Source organism: Atractosteus spatula, chromosome 4 (genome assembly GCF_055471065.1).
Source record: "Atractosteus spatula isolate fAtrSpa1 chromosome 4, fAtrSpa1.hap1, whole genome shotgun sequence".
NCBI classification, from domain to species: domain Eukaryota; kingdom Metazoa; phylum Chordata; class Actinopteri; order Semionotiformes; family Lepisosteidae; genus Atractosteus; species Atractosteus spatula.
In genome coordinates, this window is record NC_142709.1 from 18,871,208 (window position 1) to 18,890,361 (window position 19,154).

Sequence of the window (19,154 nt, forward strand, 5' to 3'; positions counted from 1 at the left end):
AACCCCTGACAACCAATTAAGTATCATGACATTAAAATAGTCAGTCAAACCAAAAGGAGCAAATCTGTGTCACTATCGATACTTACATTACTTTTTTTAATTTCAAGTTTCTTTTTATCGTTAGATATGCCTGCTATCACCTTCTACAGTATGATGACCTGCTGACAGAAGACAGCTGTTCAGTATTCGTTTTTCTGTTTTACACACTCAATAACCAGCAGCATGGATGGGGGTACTGAACTGCCTGAACTGCCTGCAGCTCGAATCCCCCGCAGGACACTCCCGGTGTCCCTTCAATGCGGTCCGTCACTCGGAATTCTACAGCAAAAGTCCAGCCGTAAAAATGGGACAACAGCTTGTCACTGGAAGTGAGAATCTGTTTGCAGCTGATGTTGTGGATAAAGATCTAGCTTAATGAAAACATTAAAGAAGGAAAGAGTAAAGAGAAACCTCAGGCTGAGTAGAAAAAAAAATTGGGCTGTGCCTAAAGATGGCTCCATGGTAGGATTTGCTGAGCTCCAGTTTAGAAGCCTGCTGCCAGTTCCAAGACATGGAGCGAGACTCAAGATTTTTATTATGTCTGTGCTGTGGAGCAGGGCTGGGAGAGAAGGTCCCCGAGTGTCACCACTTTCTACTGCCTTACATTAAACACCGACCTGCTCAATCTAGGTTACTCCACTTAACATAACATTTATTTTCTAAGGCGAGATAATATCCGTCCAAAGTGATAGTCAGTACTCAATTGTTTAAAATCCTGCTGCATTTCGTTTTCTGAATTCAAGAACCAGATTCTGTCATTTCAATGCACATCTTGTGTAATAGTGACAGGGACGCTATACTGTAAAAAGGCGCCATCCTTTAGATAAGACATGAAACCGAGGCCCTGACTCTCTTTGGTCATTAAAAATCCCAGGATGTTTCTAGAAAAGAGCAGGGGTGTTACCCTGGCATCCTGGCCAAATTTCTCCCGGGCCTTTACCAGTACTGGCCTCCTAATCATCCACATCTATGAATTGGCTCCATTACTCTGTTCTCCTCCCCACTGATAGCCGATTTGTGGTGAGCGCACTGGCGCATCATCCAGGTGGGGGCTGGTGGAGTCCCCAGTATCTGTAAAGCGCTTTGAGTAGAGTGTCCAGACAAAAACACTTTATAAGTTAATTAATATTAATACAAGTTAATATAATTATTAAAAACAATTATCCATTCTTCAAGGAATCTACATGTCACTTTAACCAACCCCCCTTCACTCTAAATTGCCCTCAATTAACAGCTATCTGTTAGTTGGCGAGATAGTAAGGCCACATGCTGGAGTAATGGCCCCCTGTGCCTGAAATACCACGGACAATTCAAAGAAATTGATTGGCACGACTGACGAGTTACAATGTTGTCAAATCAAATGCAATTAACACAGCATTTACAGACATTTTTAGTACAAACATATCATTGGACATTTACATGCATCACATATAACATTACTAAGAGAAAAGCTTCCTCTCAGTTCCTCAGGCTGTGACAGGACATCACACACTGGGCTGCAACTCTATTGAGTTTCCACCCCCTCCCCCAGTAGGATTGGAAGCTGTTCTGAGTGTGCCTCTTTCCTCTTTCTAACACCTATGGTAAAACTAGCAGGCTCCAGACAACTTGTTTACTTAAGATAAGAAACATTTTTTTTCAGTTCTTGAGTGGACAGCCATCACCAGTTCAATATTCTCCACATCAACCAGAAGAATGTTTTAGCTGTTTTCAGTGTTTGCAGCAGGATAAAACACAATACAGGCTGTCATGAGAATCTGACCAAGAAGTTGGAAAGACATCACTTAACTATTTCCCAAACAAAGATAACTTCAGGAGGAGGAGGAAAAGAAACCTTACGACATTAGCAAAAGGAATTTTTGGGATGCTATCAGGGCGTTTACATTTGTCAGTAAGAAAACAAGACAAACAGTACATCACTGAACAAGGACTGAGAATCGGGAAACAGTTGAATAAAGCAAATGTCGAAGAGAAGTACGGGCTATAAAGCACTATAGCTGAATAAGAGTGTACACAAATAATATTACATAAAATGGAAACATAATTTTATGTAGTACTCTATTTTGTTGGTAATATATTACTCAATTTAAATCCCTTCCTTAGTGAATATAGAGTATTTCACTATTACCTTTAACAAAATAATGTTTCAGGCCTATTACTTATATGTTTTATTTTGTTCAAACAATTACATATTGATTTACTGATATAAATATGTGGATTGGCATTTAAAATAATAATGAATAATGAAATAAATCTACTAGACCTTAAACCACTATCCCAAAGTTATTGGTTCTTTTTACTCTGAAACCCTTTTTACTCTTTTTACTCATATTCATCCCAGAGAAGTTAAGAACAATCCCATCCCAGTTTGCTCTGTTCTTTTTGTAGCTCTAGAGCTGGATCAAAGTGAAAGGTGACCTACTGGTGATACTCCAGAGATGGAGCCCACAGAGACAGAGTAAGGGGTGGTATACTTCCTGGAATGAAATGGAAGGAAAAATAATTCCTGGGTATGCTTCAGAGATATTGTTTAGAAAAGCTTTTATTGTGTAGGAAATTGTTTATTTGTTTAGAAACATTATTACACAGTCAAGATACAACAAGGACTAGTAAGAAATGAGTAAAGTCTGTTATTTGTAATTAAACAATTAAGTAGAGTAAAATTAATTGATTTTCCTAACTAAATACTTAATTTCCAACATTAATTGATGTAGGCCCTTTTAAAAATTTTCATGAGTAGCTGCAAAACCGACGAATACCATGTACTTCCTGCAGGTGGCGTGCTCTCCTGATTTATGGCCGCACACTAAACAAGATTTTACTAGATTTGTGACAATATAAACGATTTTCTACATTAAAGTACTAAATCATTACCATATTTAAACAGCCCTGATTTTTAAAAGGAAAACAAATACACATTGGATTATTTATAGAAAAAATACATAAAGGGTAGATCGTAATTATGCCATTTTGCGTTAGATGATCTGTTTGTGCCTCTTTTCTAAAATTCTCACCAACACATATACATTCAAAAACCGATTTTAATCGTTGAACTGTTTGAGAACAGTCTTTAAAGTATTTTGTCTTGTCAGTTCCCAACTAAATCCATATTTGTTAAATGTGTTTATTAATTTTCATCTTATATTCTGATAGCTTTTCTCAAAAGAAGACATCTGAAATGATAATCGATATTATTAAGACGGATAATGTAATGTTTGTGTTGTTTATGAAGGTTTGGAATAACTACCTCACACTGTCTTAGGACTTAGGATGATTTAATGGAAATGGCTTGAAGTCAGACATGTCCCATTAGTCAAAAGAATCTACAATTTATTACATTATATAACAAAACCAGCTGATATTTTAAAGACTCCACAGCTCATTTTTCCTCTTTGTGTAATTACAATTCTTTGTTTAACAATGAGATATGTTGAATTCTTGTTCACATGAAAATAAAAAATGTTATTGTTTAAATATTTAATATGTACTTTTCATTATAAACATTTCCTTTTTTGATCTTCATTGTAAACATTTAAGTGCATGGCTTGTTTGTCACTTAACTTTATGCTTTTAAAAATTCAAGAAGGTATGGTGAGATTTGATAGAAATGTGGCGTAAATGGCATTTAAAACTTGGGTTCTGCAAGAGTTTAAAAAACCACTTCCTGGTACAAAGAGAACATGTCCTCTGAAAGGTTGATAAATCTGCACAGGTCCACAAAAAATGTTTTTCTACATAAAAAAATCCAAGAACTGTTCAAACACGAGTAGCTCCGTGGTCTCCCTAAGATATCCTGCACACTACACAGCTTTTTCAGAACAAAAAGGAGAAATTTAATTTTATCTTTGAGGCAAATGCTCCTACTGTATGCTATATCAATGAAAACCTCAGATTAAGTATGTGCTGGGAAAGATCTTCTCTGAAAAAGCACAATAGGAAGGATGCAGTGGGCATTGTGTGATGACTCAGTTTCTTTCGAAATGGTGATGTTCCAATACAAATCTTATGCTCAATGTGTTGCTGCATCTTCCTACATCAATTCCTTCTTACTTTCAGCACTCTCAGGCACCTCAAAGATAACCTTTTCTAACTCTCATCTGAATTCATACTTGATTGTTCTCTTATCAAGCAAATGAATTGAGAACTAATGACCATATAGTTTACCAAGCACATTCATTCATTCATTCATTCATTCTATACAGGGTTATGGTGCAGCTAGAGCCTACCCTGTCAAGCAATGGGCACCAGGCAGGATACACCCTGGAAAGGACGCAGGTCCATCGCGGGGCACACACAGACACAAACACATATTCACTCCAGGGCGAATTTTCCCCTCAAGTGCATCCAGCAAGATTAATTGATTTGTTTGTACACATATAATGCTGCTTGGTGTTTAAGAACATGGTCTTTTTCTTATATCAGTCTATTTTGAATTCTAATTGCCTTATAGAGAAGACCTAATTCCTGACTAATGTTTAGGAGCAAAATCTGGCAAAAGGGCCTTTTTGTTAGATATTAAGATACTCCCAAGATATGAATCGAATAGATTAATAAGAAATAATTAAAGACATTTCCTCAACACTTTATTCCTTGAGAGAATTAGACATTTTGCATACCCAACTTTAAAATAATCTTATTGTAATTCCAGCATCAAGAAAACAGACCTCATTTCAGTTTAAAAATATATTCTCACTTTTTCTCAAGATCTGCATCCTTTTCTCTATGGCAAGAAATTCCACAAGAAAGGTATCAAAGGAAACACTTTTCACCAGTTTTTGCCACAAGCCTGCTCAGAATTCATGTACTATGAGCTTTGTTATAATTGCCCTTTGGTTACTCTGTTGCTGAAATCACTCAGATGCATAATTTAAAAGACCTTGTGTTTTTTACTGCCCATGCTCACTACTCAGTAAATGAATAACATAGGGTATTTGTGAACACAATCATTATCATTCAATTGTCACTCTTTAGGATGCAATCACTGTTAAATTTGAGCATATCACAAACTGCACTGGAAATAACATCACATTCTTAAACTGAATTAATCTTGTTTGTACAGCCTAGGAAGAGCTCTCTAATCACTGTAGGTGCTAAAGCCAGAAGTATAATAGCCTTGTCTGTCCTTCTGCCACCTCTGCATCTGTTAAACACCACTCCATTTGTTAAGTCAGTCAACACTGTGGTGGAGTGCTAAGCTTTATCTTGCTTTCAGACATGCCAAATGGTTTAAATTAAATGGCACCTCGACATATTGAATCTAGCCTTGTATCACCTCTGGAGTGAAATGTATCCATGAATGGAAAATTAGTTTAAGTTATTGAAGGAAATCCTCTCACCATGATATGTGGAAGCCATTTAATTATCAGATAAGTTTGAGGGTTCAATTGGTTTTCAATTATTTATATATACTGGGCCTCAAAGGCAACGTATGCAAGAATGTGCTTTTGAAAAATAAAGTGCTTGTTACTTTGGATTTTGAGTAAATGTTTTGGGTGTCATTTTGATTAATTGATCAAACTTCATGACTGACTGCAATACAAGAGTGACACTGAAAGTAGCATAAACACTAAATTTGTTAGATTACTGAGAGAATAGATTGGCCAGAGGTGATGAAGTACTTAACCTGTAGAAATTCAAGTCGGGTAAAAGTCAAGAGAGAAAAACACAGACCCAATATGCTCTGTTTATTAGGAAAATAATGCTTTTATATAACTGGGATGTTGGACACTGGACTAAGTTACCTCAGGTGGAGACTCCAGCTGTGAAGCTAGTTCCTGTTTAGCAATGAATCAAGGTTTAGTTTGGCCACCCTGATGGACAGCAGTGAGTGTGCAGCAGACACGCAAGACGATATGCTAATTGTTGTGTACAACAGACCAATCAGTAGAGATGTCCAAGTGTGATAGTCTGTCAAGTCTCTAGGCAACTTCACTTGCGGTAATTGATGGCAGGCTGACTGCATGGTGCTACATTGATCAAGCCATTCCTGACCCCATGATGCTGCTCTTCCAGCAAGCTCCTGCTGAGGTGACAATATTCCTGCATGACAATGCATGGCCTCATACTAGCTGTGTAACAGCAGCGTTTGTGTGAGATGAGAATGCGACAGTAACGCAGTGGATGTCCTCCTCGCCAGAGCTGAATCACATTCAGGATGTAGGGGATAAGCTGGGACAATGTGTGGTATCCTGAGTGTGGAGACCAATGAACAGGCACGGGCTTGTCCAGCCTCTGTGAGAGGAAGGGGACTGAATTCCACAATGGAGTACGAGTCCCCTTGTGCAAAGCAAGTGTTACAGATGAACAGCTGGCATCAGTTCAAACGGTGGTCATGTACACCACTAGCCTGGAACTTTCACAGTAGACCCCCCTCCAGTTTCCATGTCTGATAAATATTAATCAGCAAAATGAATTTGCCTCTGTTTCGTGTGTTCGATAAAATACCCGAGAACTGGTAGAAAAGTGATTTTGTCATTTTCCTCAAAATGAGTTTGTGAACGTGTTGCAAGTGACGAGCCTCTTTTAATGCTCAATATAAGTTTTTCTATTAAACATCTATCCATCCATCCCCGTGCACTGTGTGTTACTGAATTTAACTTGCTAATGTCCCCTACTGTGCTTACTGTTAATTAAAAAATCTCACTTAACACCAAGCCAGATGGACAGTTCTTTTAGTCTGATTTTAATACTCTTACAGTCTCCACACAAAGCCTTATCAAAGTCTTGATCTTTTTTGATAACCTTCTTAGGGATGGTTAGGAACTATTAATTCAAATTTAAAAAGATCTTATTTCAGTACACAAATATGACTCATGACGTCTAATATGGACAGTAAAATAGATTTTTGCATTCAAATTAAAGTTAATATTCTATTTGACCATATTCACATGTAACCTTTCCTTTGCATTTAAGGATGCTTGTTTATTTAAAATGAACCAATTAAGAATAAACATGCACTTCATCAGTAGAACCAGGACAATGTGAACTGTACAGCTTTTAAGGGTGTTCTGATGATACTGATAGATCTGGGAAAAATGTTATATTTTATTATATACAGTTTATATAAAAGTTAATGTAGCAATTGTTATGTCATATTTAGAACAGGAAATGCTATTGATTATAGATAGATGTTGGCTATCACTGGAGTTTTTGTTACTTTGGACTGTGCCTACGTGATGGTTTTGTGCCTGTAACTATTGTTTCCAGTCCTGTTAAAGCTGAACACCAGCTTCACTTTAAGCTTCGTTAGGCGTATAGTCAGAACATAAGGACTTTCCTGGAATCCTTCAAAGGCATACTTCAAGGTTTTCATTAACTTAAAACAATTTGTATGAGACATTATATAATTACTTATGCTTAAGCTATTTATGAAGTGTACTTAACTAATGTACAGGGTGAATATATATTAACTTTATCATTTGGGTGTGTTTGCAGGATTTATTTCCATCTAAGCAGTTTGTACAATTCTCTACTTTAGACAGTGATCTAGATAATGTTGTTTGAGTGGAACTGTCAGAACACAAATATGCATGTGTACAGTATACATGCAGAACTATGATGTGCACTGCTGAGAATGAAAAACTACTGTAAGCAGTTAGCTTTAATACAAGTTAAACTCCATCTCCAAAGAAAAGAGTTAATGGTAATGAATATTGGGTGGCACATGGTGCGGTTTTCTAGCATTGCTGGGACCCTGGGTTCTATTTCAGACCTAGGTTTTCAGACCTATCAGTGTGGAGTTTGTATGTTCTCCCAATATTCGTGTGGGTTTCCTTTGAGTGCTCTAGTTTCCATCCACAGACATAGTGGTAGATTGATTAAGTAGAGGGAAACCGAACCGTGGTGTGAGTGTGTGTCTGTGTCTTGTGTGCCCTGTGATGGACTGGTGTCCCATCCAGGGTGTACCCTGCCTTGTGGGTTTTGCTTGCCGAGTTGACCCTGAATTGGAAGAAGTGGTTAGGAAATGAATGGACAGTGATGAATATTTGAATTACCATTGCGTGTAGGAAGGCAATTGAATTCCATGGCTGTATGTCCTTGATTATTCTTCACATGAAGTGATACTTTTGAAGGTATTTGAAAGAAAAGTCACTATTGCAAGTAATGGTGCACAAGCAAGAAACACAGAAAAAATTTTGACAGCTGCATAGACGCAGACATAGAAGAAAGGGGAAAAAAACAGCTTCTGTTTTTCAAAGAAGGCAGAAGTGAATGATTTCCTAACCAATACTGAGGTCACAATTGATTTCAGACCTCACTGTATCATAGGCCAAATCCTTGGATGAGACAAGGCTAGAACAGGCACCACAGTAGAAAACATTGGCCAAAAAAACAATGTAGATGACTATGAGGAGAGAAACAGTAGGAAGGATGTCAGACTAATGAGTCAAGAATAAGGCTCCTGTTTGTTGTTGAGTGAAGCTTTGGAGTGTTTTGCTGTTGTGCAGACATGTCACGTAATTCACACAGGGAGGCAGCTTTGGATAAAGGGCCTGGTATTGAACATGATAATACAGACCCTCAAGATTCTGTCAGAAAAATGTCCATTATTTATGGCTGGAAAAGGAACACAGTTATTGCAGCTAACACTGTGGTTTCCCTCATCACCTGACCTGAACCCTGTTAAAATGTTAAAGAACCACGTTGAATAGAGAGTGAAAAAAGATTGCAACCAGTATATTTTCTAGACGGGTGACCAGGAATCCTTGACTAAAAATAGACAAATAAATAACTAAATCCTTGTGGCAGAATGCCTAGAGAAAATGCAGCTATGATTGGAGAAAAGGCGGGCAATTTAATGATAAAATGTCAAATTGATGACAGAATTGTTTATATCTACTGGATATTTTATCCAGGTGACCTTATAATTTTGCTATCCACTGTACATGTATGAAACCACATGAATTGTTTTGGCAATAAATCAAAATGGTTTTATATATTGTTGCTTTAAGGAGCTTAAGTCTCCTCTTACAAAAGAAGATAAGCTCTATCCCCATGAGCTTCTTAGCAACAAACAATTCATTTGGTCTGATTGTTTGAAATTATCCGACAAACCGCCACACATTAAGAGTACAATCCAGGATTAAGGTAACTGTCAGCATGGAAAACCAGCTGAACAAGTACAGTTACAAAACTGCAATATATACGATCTGTAAATGGAAATGTCACTAACGTTCACCAGATTTTTTTAACCAAGGGTTCAAAATTTACTTGTGATTGTGCTGTTAACATATTCAGGACTAAAACATGGTTTCTGTGTGTTTCTGTCAAAGTGGTTTAAGTGTTGTCTCAGCACCCAGGAGACCCAGCCAAGCTGCTTTAATCTTCATAGTAAATCTATCAAATACTCTTAATCATTAGGCTACTAGGTTAGATTTTTAGGCCTTTTAACTCCAGCAAATCCTTCCTGACAGCTAAAATACAAACTTTTAAATGGATATTGAGTACTGTGTATCATATGCACTTAAAAGATTTGAAAAAATTAAAGATACATACAGAATCATTTTATTATTATTAATAATAATCATCGTCATATTTTTATCTTCAACTTGTCTTTGCACTGTTCTGTAGAACAGAGTCATTTTCTCTCATTTTTAAAAAGTACACAGAACAGCCAGATCACAAAATCCCTATTCTCCTCTAATTTCACTGCTGCAATTCTTTGTATTGTACTATGTGAGAGACAGTATGAAGCAGCTATAGATCAGTGGACCTTATGTTAGTACCTTAGTAACATATGCTAGAATAGGTAACAAGTTGGAGTCCGTGCACTGAAGCGATTCATGTAACAGAAGGTTTCTTCAAACAATATAAAATCAATTTCTCAATAATGAAACCTCTTAGGGATTTAATGTTTAGGCATTGTGCTCATAAAAACTCTGAACTTTTTAAATTAAACTCTGTACATTATCATCGTTAATCCTTGATTAATTGCCCCACATCAAACTTCTAAAATATCTATAATATATTTTAGAATATAATTAAATATGAATAATACTAATATATTTAAAAATATAAGATATTTTGAGGTGCTTAAAACTTAATGTAACCAAACTGAATAGTTTTAAATATAGGTTACATCGCATATGATCTGTACCCATTGAAAATGAAAATGTCTCAATCAGAGGCCTGAAAGTTGTGTTTATGTTGTCTTTTTTCTTAATGATGATCACCTGCAACACAAAAGGAGTCATTAAAAACCTCCCCCAGAAGATTACCATAAAATGCCTCAGTGAAAAGCAGCTGTCTTTTTTTCCAGATCAGTGCACCAAGTACTGAATATTGACAAAGTGTACTTTTGTGTTATTTTCTTGTTTTGGGAATTTTAGTCTAATGGCGATGTAGAACCAGAATCCAGTCCTATCTAATGCTGCCTATCTATGTGTTTCTGGAATTTGAGTTAGCTGATTGTAGTAAAACATATACCATTTGTAGTAAAACAACCTGGGGAAGACAATTCTGGTGGTTGGTTTGCCCTTTCTTCACACAACATGTGTGATTGGATCTAGAAAAAACGTTCAAAGTATTTTCCAACTGAAGATAAGATCACTTTATTGGCCATATACAATTTCTTGTACTAGGATTTGTCTTTTTGCATACCCCAGCTTGCTCTCCATGAGACACACAGACAGGGAGAGAAGCTTGGGGTCAGAGCGCAGGTTCTATAAAACAGAGAACAAAATGAAAACATGGCACTGCTGCACAATCTATACACACATATTCATACTGCATACTTTGTTATCTTGAAAGAGAGTGCAACATATACCATTAAAATTGAAATCTCTGCTAACAGTTGTTATTATTTTTAATGGAACAACTGTATTAAAACTCTAGCCATCTTTCTATTATTTGTATAGGTGAAGTACAGTGTGTTATTGTTCTTTTCTAGTCTTTTTTCTTATTATAGAGTATTTGTAAGAAGGAAAAGAGGAGAAATGTTTTCATTTCTGCAAGTGTGTTACAACCTCTTTATGTGGATTGGTGTTTTTTCAGATGGTGTGTCAGACACCTTTACCAGCCTGTCTGTTCAGATCGCCGAGTTAGAACAAAGTATGCTCACTTCTTCTACTGTTATATATTGGAAGTTAGCACGTACTTTCTAAAAAGGTAACACCTCCGTCTCAATTACCCTTCTTCAGTACCAGATGAGTTCCACGTATCACTGAAAATCCACAATTAAAGTAGTCTATATTTAAGGCGTAAAATTGAATCATAATCTTTGTAAGTCAACGCTTTGAAGTGAGAATATTAAAAGTTTGTTTTACAAAGAGGACTAGTTGGCGTAACACAGCATTTATTTTTAAATGTTGTAAATATTTGCAAAGGTTCAAGTAAATGGTTATTTGGCGCTGAAGAGTAAAAAAACAACGTTTAACGTTTGAATTTCTCTGCAACTCGCACACTGACGCAGATTCCCTCCAAAAGAATTGTGTGATTGCATTCTGATGTAACACCATAGGCCAAAAACATTTTTAGACTTATGAAAATTTAAGATATGAAAATATATGGTATGAAACAGATCTCTTTTTTTGTTGACTGAGATTATTTGTTCGTACAAACCACTGTGAAGCCCCAAGTCAAACTTTGGACATAAACACGATGGTGCACTAATGAACAAGAATACTTGTTTTCCCGTTGCATTGTAGCACATCCTAGAATACCCTATCACTTTCATGACAACTAAGCATATAAGCTAGGTATTTATACTAACAGTTCAACACATTAAGGGTTTAAATCAATGCGATTTGCTCTAACACGGGTTTTTGGCAGATGGCAGGTCTGTATCCGCATCCTCCTCCAGTCTAGGCACAATGCCGACGTTCTGGAATCTATAAACGCCTGCTGCTCCACCAATAAAGCAGAAACGCCTCTCGCCAATCGCAGTTTAAAAAAGCTTATTTAAAATGTATCCTCTGAATTTTAATTACCCTCTCACGACCAGGATTTCTTCTATTCTAATATTCATGTCTTAAAAATGAGTAACGCTCAGATATTTCAATGTTCGCCTAGCGAGGGTAAACTATCTCAAAGACAGTATGTTACAGGTACACTTTTACTGCTACCAGGCAAATAGGTCAACAACACCACCATACCCAACGCCAACGATAATGATAATCGTAATAACTATTAAATGATTATAATGCTGACAGACGCACCAGTAGTAGCAACCGCAGCAGTAGCTGTTAAGTACAACAGAATGCTGCTTTTTCTAAAAACTGCGACCAACCAATGACATCCACCGGGTAAAATACGATCCTAATTTAACTATTAGTCACCTGATTGCAAAAAACCCATCATTATTCCATAAAACTTTAAGCACTTCCTCTGAAGCTTTTACGTGTGACACTTTTCCTAACGCCTAACTCGTGATTTCCATCCCATGGCTAAACGTTCGTATTACTCGTGCAAAGACAGTTACCAACAAACAGGATCCAGGCTCCTTAATCTTTAAATCAGATTTAAAGCGCAGCCAAAACGGTCATTATTTAACTAACAACCAATCAATGTGTTGTTTTGTTTCTTGTACTTAAGGTATTTAAGTCGCTGAGCATATTTGCTTAAATCATTGCTTATTTCAGTTTAATTAATCAGAAAGCGACAGAGTTAAATATGTACTTTGCAGAACATCACTGACAGCATTCTTTGAATAATACATCACATTCCTCAAGTATGACGAACTTCGTCCTGTAAATCTTTACATTTTAGTTGTGTCGGGGGTCTAAGCGAGGGTACCAACAAACAAAACATCTCCAAATGTTCTACATTTTGAAGCCTTTTGTATGAAACAAAAGTTGGGTGACAGAACCAAAGGGCAAACCATTTGTAACCCAGAAATTTCAGACGGGATCAGCTCCATTTGTGTCATCAAGCGCAGGTCATTGGTCAGTGTCCCAGCTCATTTGCATAGGGCTGGTCATATATCCCATCCATTGGGCCAGCTGCAGCACAACTGAAGACAGCGGTGAAGAGCTCGCATGGCAGTGACAGTTTAAGATTAGAGTTATTGTCCAGTGACGAGGGGATTTAAACATTATTAAATCGCGGTCTTTTTTCTTTCCTGTAACAGAGATGAGTCACAGAAAGTTAAACCTAGGAGGGTCCTCCATTGTCCTCCTTGCTTTGCTGTGTATTGCGCAAAGCAAAACCGTTAAATATTTTACGTATGAAGAAGACGCTCCAGGGACAGAGATTGGAAACCTGTCTCGGGATTTGAAGATCGATCCAGCGGAGGACCCCCAGACGAGCTTTCGCTTCATGCAGAAAGCCGGCTCCTTGTTCATTCGAATGAGAGAGATTGACGGGCTCTTAACCATTGGAGAGAGGATCGACAGGGAGCAGCTCTGCGGTCAGTCCCCACGGTGTCTCATCACGTTCGACATCATCTCTTTTTCCAAGGAAAAGTTTCAACTCATTCACGTGGAGATTGAGGTGAAAGACATCAATGACAACTCGCCGCAGTTCCCGCACAACGAAACGTACATTGACATTTCGGAGAGCGTCGCAGTGGGAACGAGATTTCCACTGGACATAGCGGTCGACCAGGATGTGGGTCCGAATTACATTCAGAGCTATCATATCACATTCAACAGTCACTTTGGCATTGAGGTGCACAGCAGGGAGGGGGGAGTTAAATTTGCGGAGCTTGTGCTGCTGAAAGAGCTGGACAGGGAAACAGAAGACTCCTATACCCTCAAGGTGTCGGCTGTGGATGGAGGGAATCCGCCAGCTTCAGGGTTAGTGACTGTTCAGATCAAAGTGGTTGATTTCAATGACAACAGTCCTGTCTTCGAGCACAGTAAACTCAAAGTAGAACTGTATGAGGATGCGCCCGTGGGTTACCTTCTGTTAAAGCTGAACGCCTTTGATCCCGACGAAGGTAAAAACGGGGAAGTTGTTTATGGGTTCGTAGACGAATTATCTTATGAGATCAAACAGGTTTTTCAAATAGACCCCGCTTCTGGACACATCACACTAAAAGAACAAGTTGATTACGAGAAGAAGACCACGTATGAACTTAATATCCAGGCTTACGATCTAGGGCTTAATTCTGTCCCTTCTACCTGCAAGGTTATTGTGGAAGTTGTAGATGTAAACGACAACGCACCTGAGATACGTATCAAACCGATGACTTCCATGAACGACGGGATCGCGTACATAACGGAAGCCGCCGCGGAGGACAGTTTTGTTGCGCTGGTCAGCACCTCTGACAGGGATTCCGGTGCTAACGGGTACGTGCAGTGCAGCCTGCAAGGTCACTGGCACTTCCGACTGCAGCAGGCCTACGGCGACACCTTCATGATCGTGACGACCGCGGCTTTAGATCGAGAGAAGACAGCAGAATACAACCTGACCGTGATAGCCGAAGATCTGGGGTCTCCTCCGTTCAAAACCATTAAGCAGTACACTATAAGAGTAGGTGATGAAAATGACAACGCTCCCCTTTTCGGCAAACCTGTATATGAAGTTTCGGTGAAGGAGAACAATGCTCCAGGTTCATACATAACAACTGTAGTGGCACGCGATCTTGATTTGGGACACAATGGCCAAGTCACTTACAAACTCATTGATGGAGATGTATTGCTGGGATCTCCCTTATCTACGTTTGTTTCTCTTGACCCGGTATCGGGCGCCTTGTATGCTGTAAGGTCTTTTAACTACGAGCTAATTAAGCAAATTGAAGTGACAATTCAAGCTAGCGATGGCGGGTTTCCACAACTAACAAATACGGCGTTAATCAGAGTTAAAATAGAGGACCAAAATGACAATGCACCTCTTATTGTTCATCCCATTTTGCAAAACGGCTCTGCAGATGTGCCCATACCGTATAATGCTCCGTCTAGCTACCTTGCTGTTCAAATCAAGGCAAGAGATTCGGATGAAGGTGTTAACGGTGAGGTGTCTTACAGAATTTTAGAAGATCCGCAAATGCTGTTTTCTATCAATAAGCAAACAGGTGAAATATATTTAAAAAACGCTCTTACATTTGTTTGTGGAGACACGCTCAAAGTAAAGATTGCAGTAAACGACAACGGAAGACCCTCTTTGTCATCCACTGCTACAGTACGCTTCCTTGTTACAGAAATGCCCCTTTCAAATGATCAAGTAGTGCTTATGCTGCCCTCAAGTGTTGACACACATTCTGAGATGGACGTCTCACTCATCGTTATAATCATGCTAGGCGGTGGTTGTGCTGTATTGCTGATCGCTATTATAAGTGTCGCCGTTTCTTGCAAAATTAACAGTAGAGGAAGAAATTACGCAGCCAAAAAGAACTCTAGCCACAGAATATTTGAAAGAAATCCACTCTCAATGCATAGTCCACATGGCTCATCTATATACATTGGATCACGAGTTATCGCCAGCGATCAAGTTGCATCCTCACGGGACGGAGATGTCTCAAGCTGCCTGTACGAGGAGGGAAGCGAGGATTCGGAAACTAGGGTAAGTATTGTCAACAACAACAATAATAACAATAATGATGATGATAATGCTAATCATAATAATAAAAAATAATAATAATTAATAATAATAATAATAATAATAATAAAAAATTCTGACCTGTGTATTTCTATTTATCTTTCAGGTTTTTCTACCCAACAGTACTTTCAGTCCAAAACATTTCGAGCCCGCCACCCTATGGCATGATGAAAAGTTCAGTTTACAACTGAGGTAAGTTTCATAACTGCACAGATGTGGCAAAAAGCCATTAAAAGTGACTCCAATAAATGCCAGTGTAACAAAAAAGAAACAAACAAAGAACGAACCCACAAAATGCACTTTTTTCTTATAACAAAAATATTTGAAAATCGTTATCTGTTTTGGCAACAGTTTAACAGTTGCCTGCCAGAGCAGTAATGTAACTAGAGGGAATCTAAAGTAGGCCTACCTATCTCCACAATGGAGACAGACACTAATTATTCATTTATTTGTATTTGAAGTGGTATTGGGAACACAGATCAGCTGAGCGTAAAGGACAGCGGTAAAGGTGACAGCGACTTCAATGACAGTGATTCAGACATCAGCGGAGAAGGATCGAAGAAATTCCCCACCACCTTTAATCCGCGCCCCAATGGTAAGGTTCAAAATCCTAGAAAACATTTTCTAGTTTAGCACCTTCTAAATCTTGTTCCATCCAGTCAAACTTTCTAACACAAATTTGAGAGCACGTACATTTGTTCCAGTTCATCGACACTGAAAATCTTTTAAAGATACAGTTAATAAACGTGCATCTGTTAAAATATTGAAACAATGTACATGGTTCTCTGAACTGTTGTACAACAACTACTGTGGAGGTTGCTCATATCAACAACAGCAATAACAAGAAAAATAATATACATCGTGTTCTGTTTCAGGTACAACTCAACCTCCGGTCAGCAGAAGTGCGGATTCTGGAGAGAGATACTGTGTGATCCCGACTCACGCAAACCTATCTTGTAGGAATGGGTACACAATTTCATTTTCTCAAGCACCCGCGTACAATCAGCAGCCTTACCCCAGTTCCTGGAGAGACTCGTGCTATCGTACAAACATCCCCAAAACTAAAGGCTTGTTGCAGGCTATCCCCAGGACAGGAACGCTTCCCGCTCAGTTCTGTCACCATGGAGCAGTCACCCGCACAGCCGACATCGAGAAAGTGAACGATTGCCTTTCCGCACCGACACCTTTGTCTGAGGTTGCGACTTCATTTTAAGTGACGTTTTGGCTGCAGAAGAAAACCCCAACAACCTGACTTGAAAGTGATACACGGAAGGCAAACACTTTTCTGAACTAAGGACAAAGTAATAGGAAACGAAAACACATACTGCACCCTAAATCAGAAGTGTTTAACGTTTGGTTTTTCTTTGTTTCTCCCTTCAAAAAGTTTTTTTAAAAGAGGAGGCACAGTGTTAAAATGACTGGATTTTATGGGGAATCCGACTGAAAAGGTCCGCTTTTTATAATACATACTGAGTCGGTCTTTCACCGTTAAAAAAGTGCGTGTACCTCACAAGCTCAAGTACATCTCTGAATCATGTAAGTACGCAGGTAAAAGTAATCTACTCTTGGAGGCTGTCCCTGAACTATGTGTTTCCTCTGTCTTGAGACTGTATATAAGTGTACAATATAGAGTCCTAACCGGTATTTATAACGTTTGACGTTGAAAATGTTTGTTTCACCGGCGAATTACGCTATGCAAAACAGTATGTAAATATTTGCGCTGTATAACTGTTGTAAATAAATACTTATCTATAATTTCTATTTGGTTTTCTTGTCTTTCCATTTGAATTTTACTCTGCTTTAAGAGTGTTTATAAAACCGCAAAATGCCAATAATGTATTGGTATCTTTTAGATTGTGTGCATCATAAAAAATCAAGAATACTAAAATAACCAAAGCACCCTCACTTTACACACACTCTTTAATCTTTATGTACAGACTGCGATTAATTTTCAGGATAGGAGTTATGTATGGGAAGATAAAAAGAAGAACTACAATCACGTTTCAAACTATAATTCCCTCAGTGTGAGACTACTATAGTTTTATGAAAAGTTATTTTTCTTTCTGGTTCTCCCATGGGGTTTAATCAGTACTTTCAACATTCATTTCTTTTTCAAAGAAAACGGCTGGGTTATCCTTTACACAGCTAACAAAGCATATTATTAATAACCCAGGGAAGTATTTGATCGACCAACTAAATACCTAATATACGGAAAAGAAGTGAAAATTACAGGAACAACAACATTTTATAGGATATAAACGGGCAGACACAAACATCTGTTTACTTTGATCTGTTAAAATCTCACTATATTAAAATGTTCTTTAAAGTCAATGCAGAACGAATTCGTTGTCTCAAACAATTGCTAAAACTGTACTCTTGTAGTTACTCAAGTAACCAAAAAGTACACCTTTATTCTTAATTTAATTTTGTATTAATATTAAATAATAAAAAATAATTAATTGCAAATATTTTTCTCAATATCAAAGTAAAACAAATGAAGAATGGGGAATTTTATAACAGCACCTCTAAATCTTTTCGCCTCTGTTTGCAGTCGTCTAAAACATAGTTTTGAGTTGCCTGGTAAGTATACTTTCATGAACCTGGGTCTATTAGTTTAATAATTACTGCCTGTGACATCACATCCACTTGTCTTTGTCCAAGGTGCTAACCAGTGCTATTCCAAGACTAAAAAAAAAGAAAAATGATTGGAATATGTAAGGAATATTTTGAGCGTACATAGGCTCTATATGGATTGGTACCCCAGTGTAGAGGTTAGCATTGCTGCCTCACAGCCCTGGAGACCCGAGTTCAATTCCAGACTTGGCGTGCTATCAGCATGGAGTTGATATGTTCTACCTGTGTTCGTGTGGGTTTCCTCCAGGTGCTCCGGTTTCCTCCCACAGTCCAAAGATTAATGGGTAGGTTAAGTGGCTCCTGGGAAAAATTGGGGATTATTGAGCATTCCAATTACACCAGTAGCAATATCCACAAAGAACAGCACCCATGTAAGTACTACATGAATGAAATTCTCTAATTCATGACCAGAAAAGAAAATGCAGATACATTCTGTGCTTAAGGGAATTTCCTACATCGAGAGGCTGAAGGAACTGAACCTCTTTAGTCCTGAACTGAGAAGACTACAAGGAGACCTGATACAAGAGTTCAAAACCCTTAAGGGACTGACAAAGTCAGCCCAGGGGATCTCTTCAGAATGAAGAGTGAAACTCTAATCAGAGGGCACAAGTAGAAACTATGCAGAACTGCATTTAAAACTGAGAAAAGGAGGCACTTCTTTACACAACGGCTTGTGGGTGTATGGAACTAGCTATATTTTTGAGGGTGAAACCCTGGCTTCTTCCAAGAAGTGGCTGGATCCTCGGATCACTTAGCTGCTAACTACCAAACAGGCCAAATGACATTCTTTCATTACCTCTCTCCATCTTTTCTTATGCACTAACATTTACTTCTACTGCTAACAGTGATTTGTACTGCTAACAAGCCAAGATCAACCAAATGACTGAAAATTCAGTCTTTTTTTTTGCTTCTCGTTCTGATGGCATATGATAATTTTGAAGTAGGAAAATAACCTCAATTCATGTGAAAATTCCCAAATTAAGCTTAAATATATCACTCATGCA

General features: G+C 38.1%; 1 protein-coding gene across 1 annotated transcript; it reads left to right on the top strand.

Annotated features, from left to right (window-relative positions):
* Positions 1–226: 226 nt before the first annotated feature.
* Positions 227–15,321, top strand: pcdh8.1 (protocadherin 8, tandem duplication 1; the record flags this gene model as incomplete). The annotated part of the gene is made up of 3 exons (XM_088913113.1): positions 227–368; positions 11,032–11,088; positions 13,106–15,321. Coding segments are annotated over exons 1-3 (2,415 nt in total), but the record flags the coding sequence as incomplete, so codon positions are not given.
* Between the last annotated feature and the right edge of the window lie 3,833 nt (positions 15,322–19,154).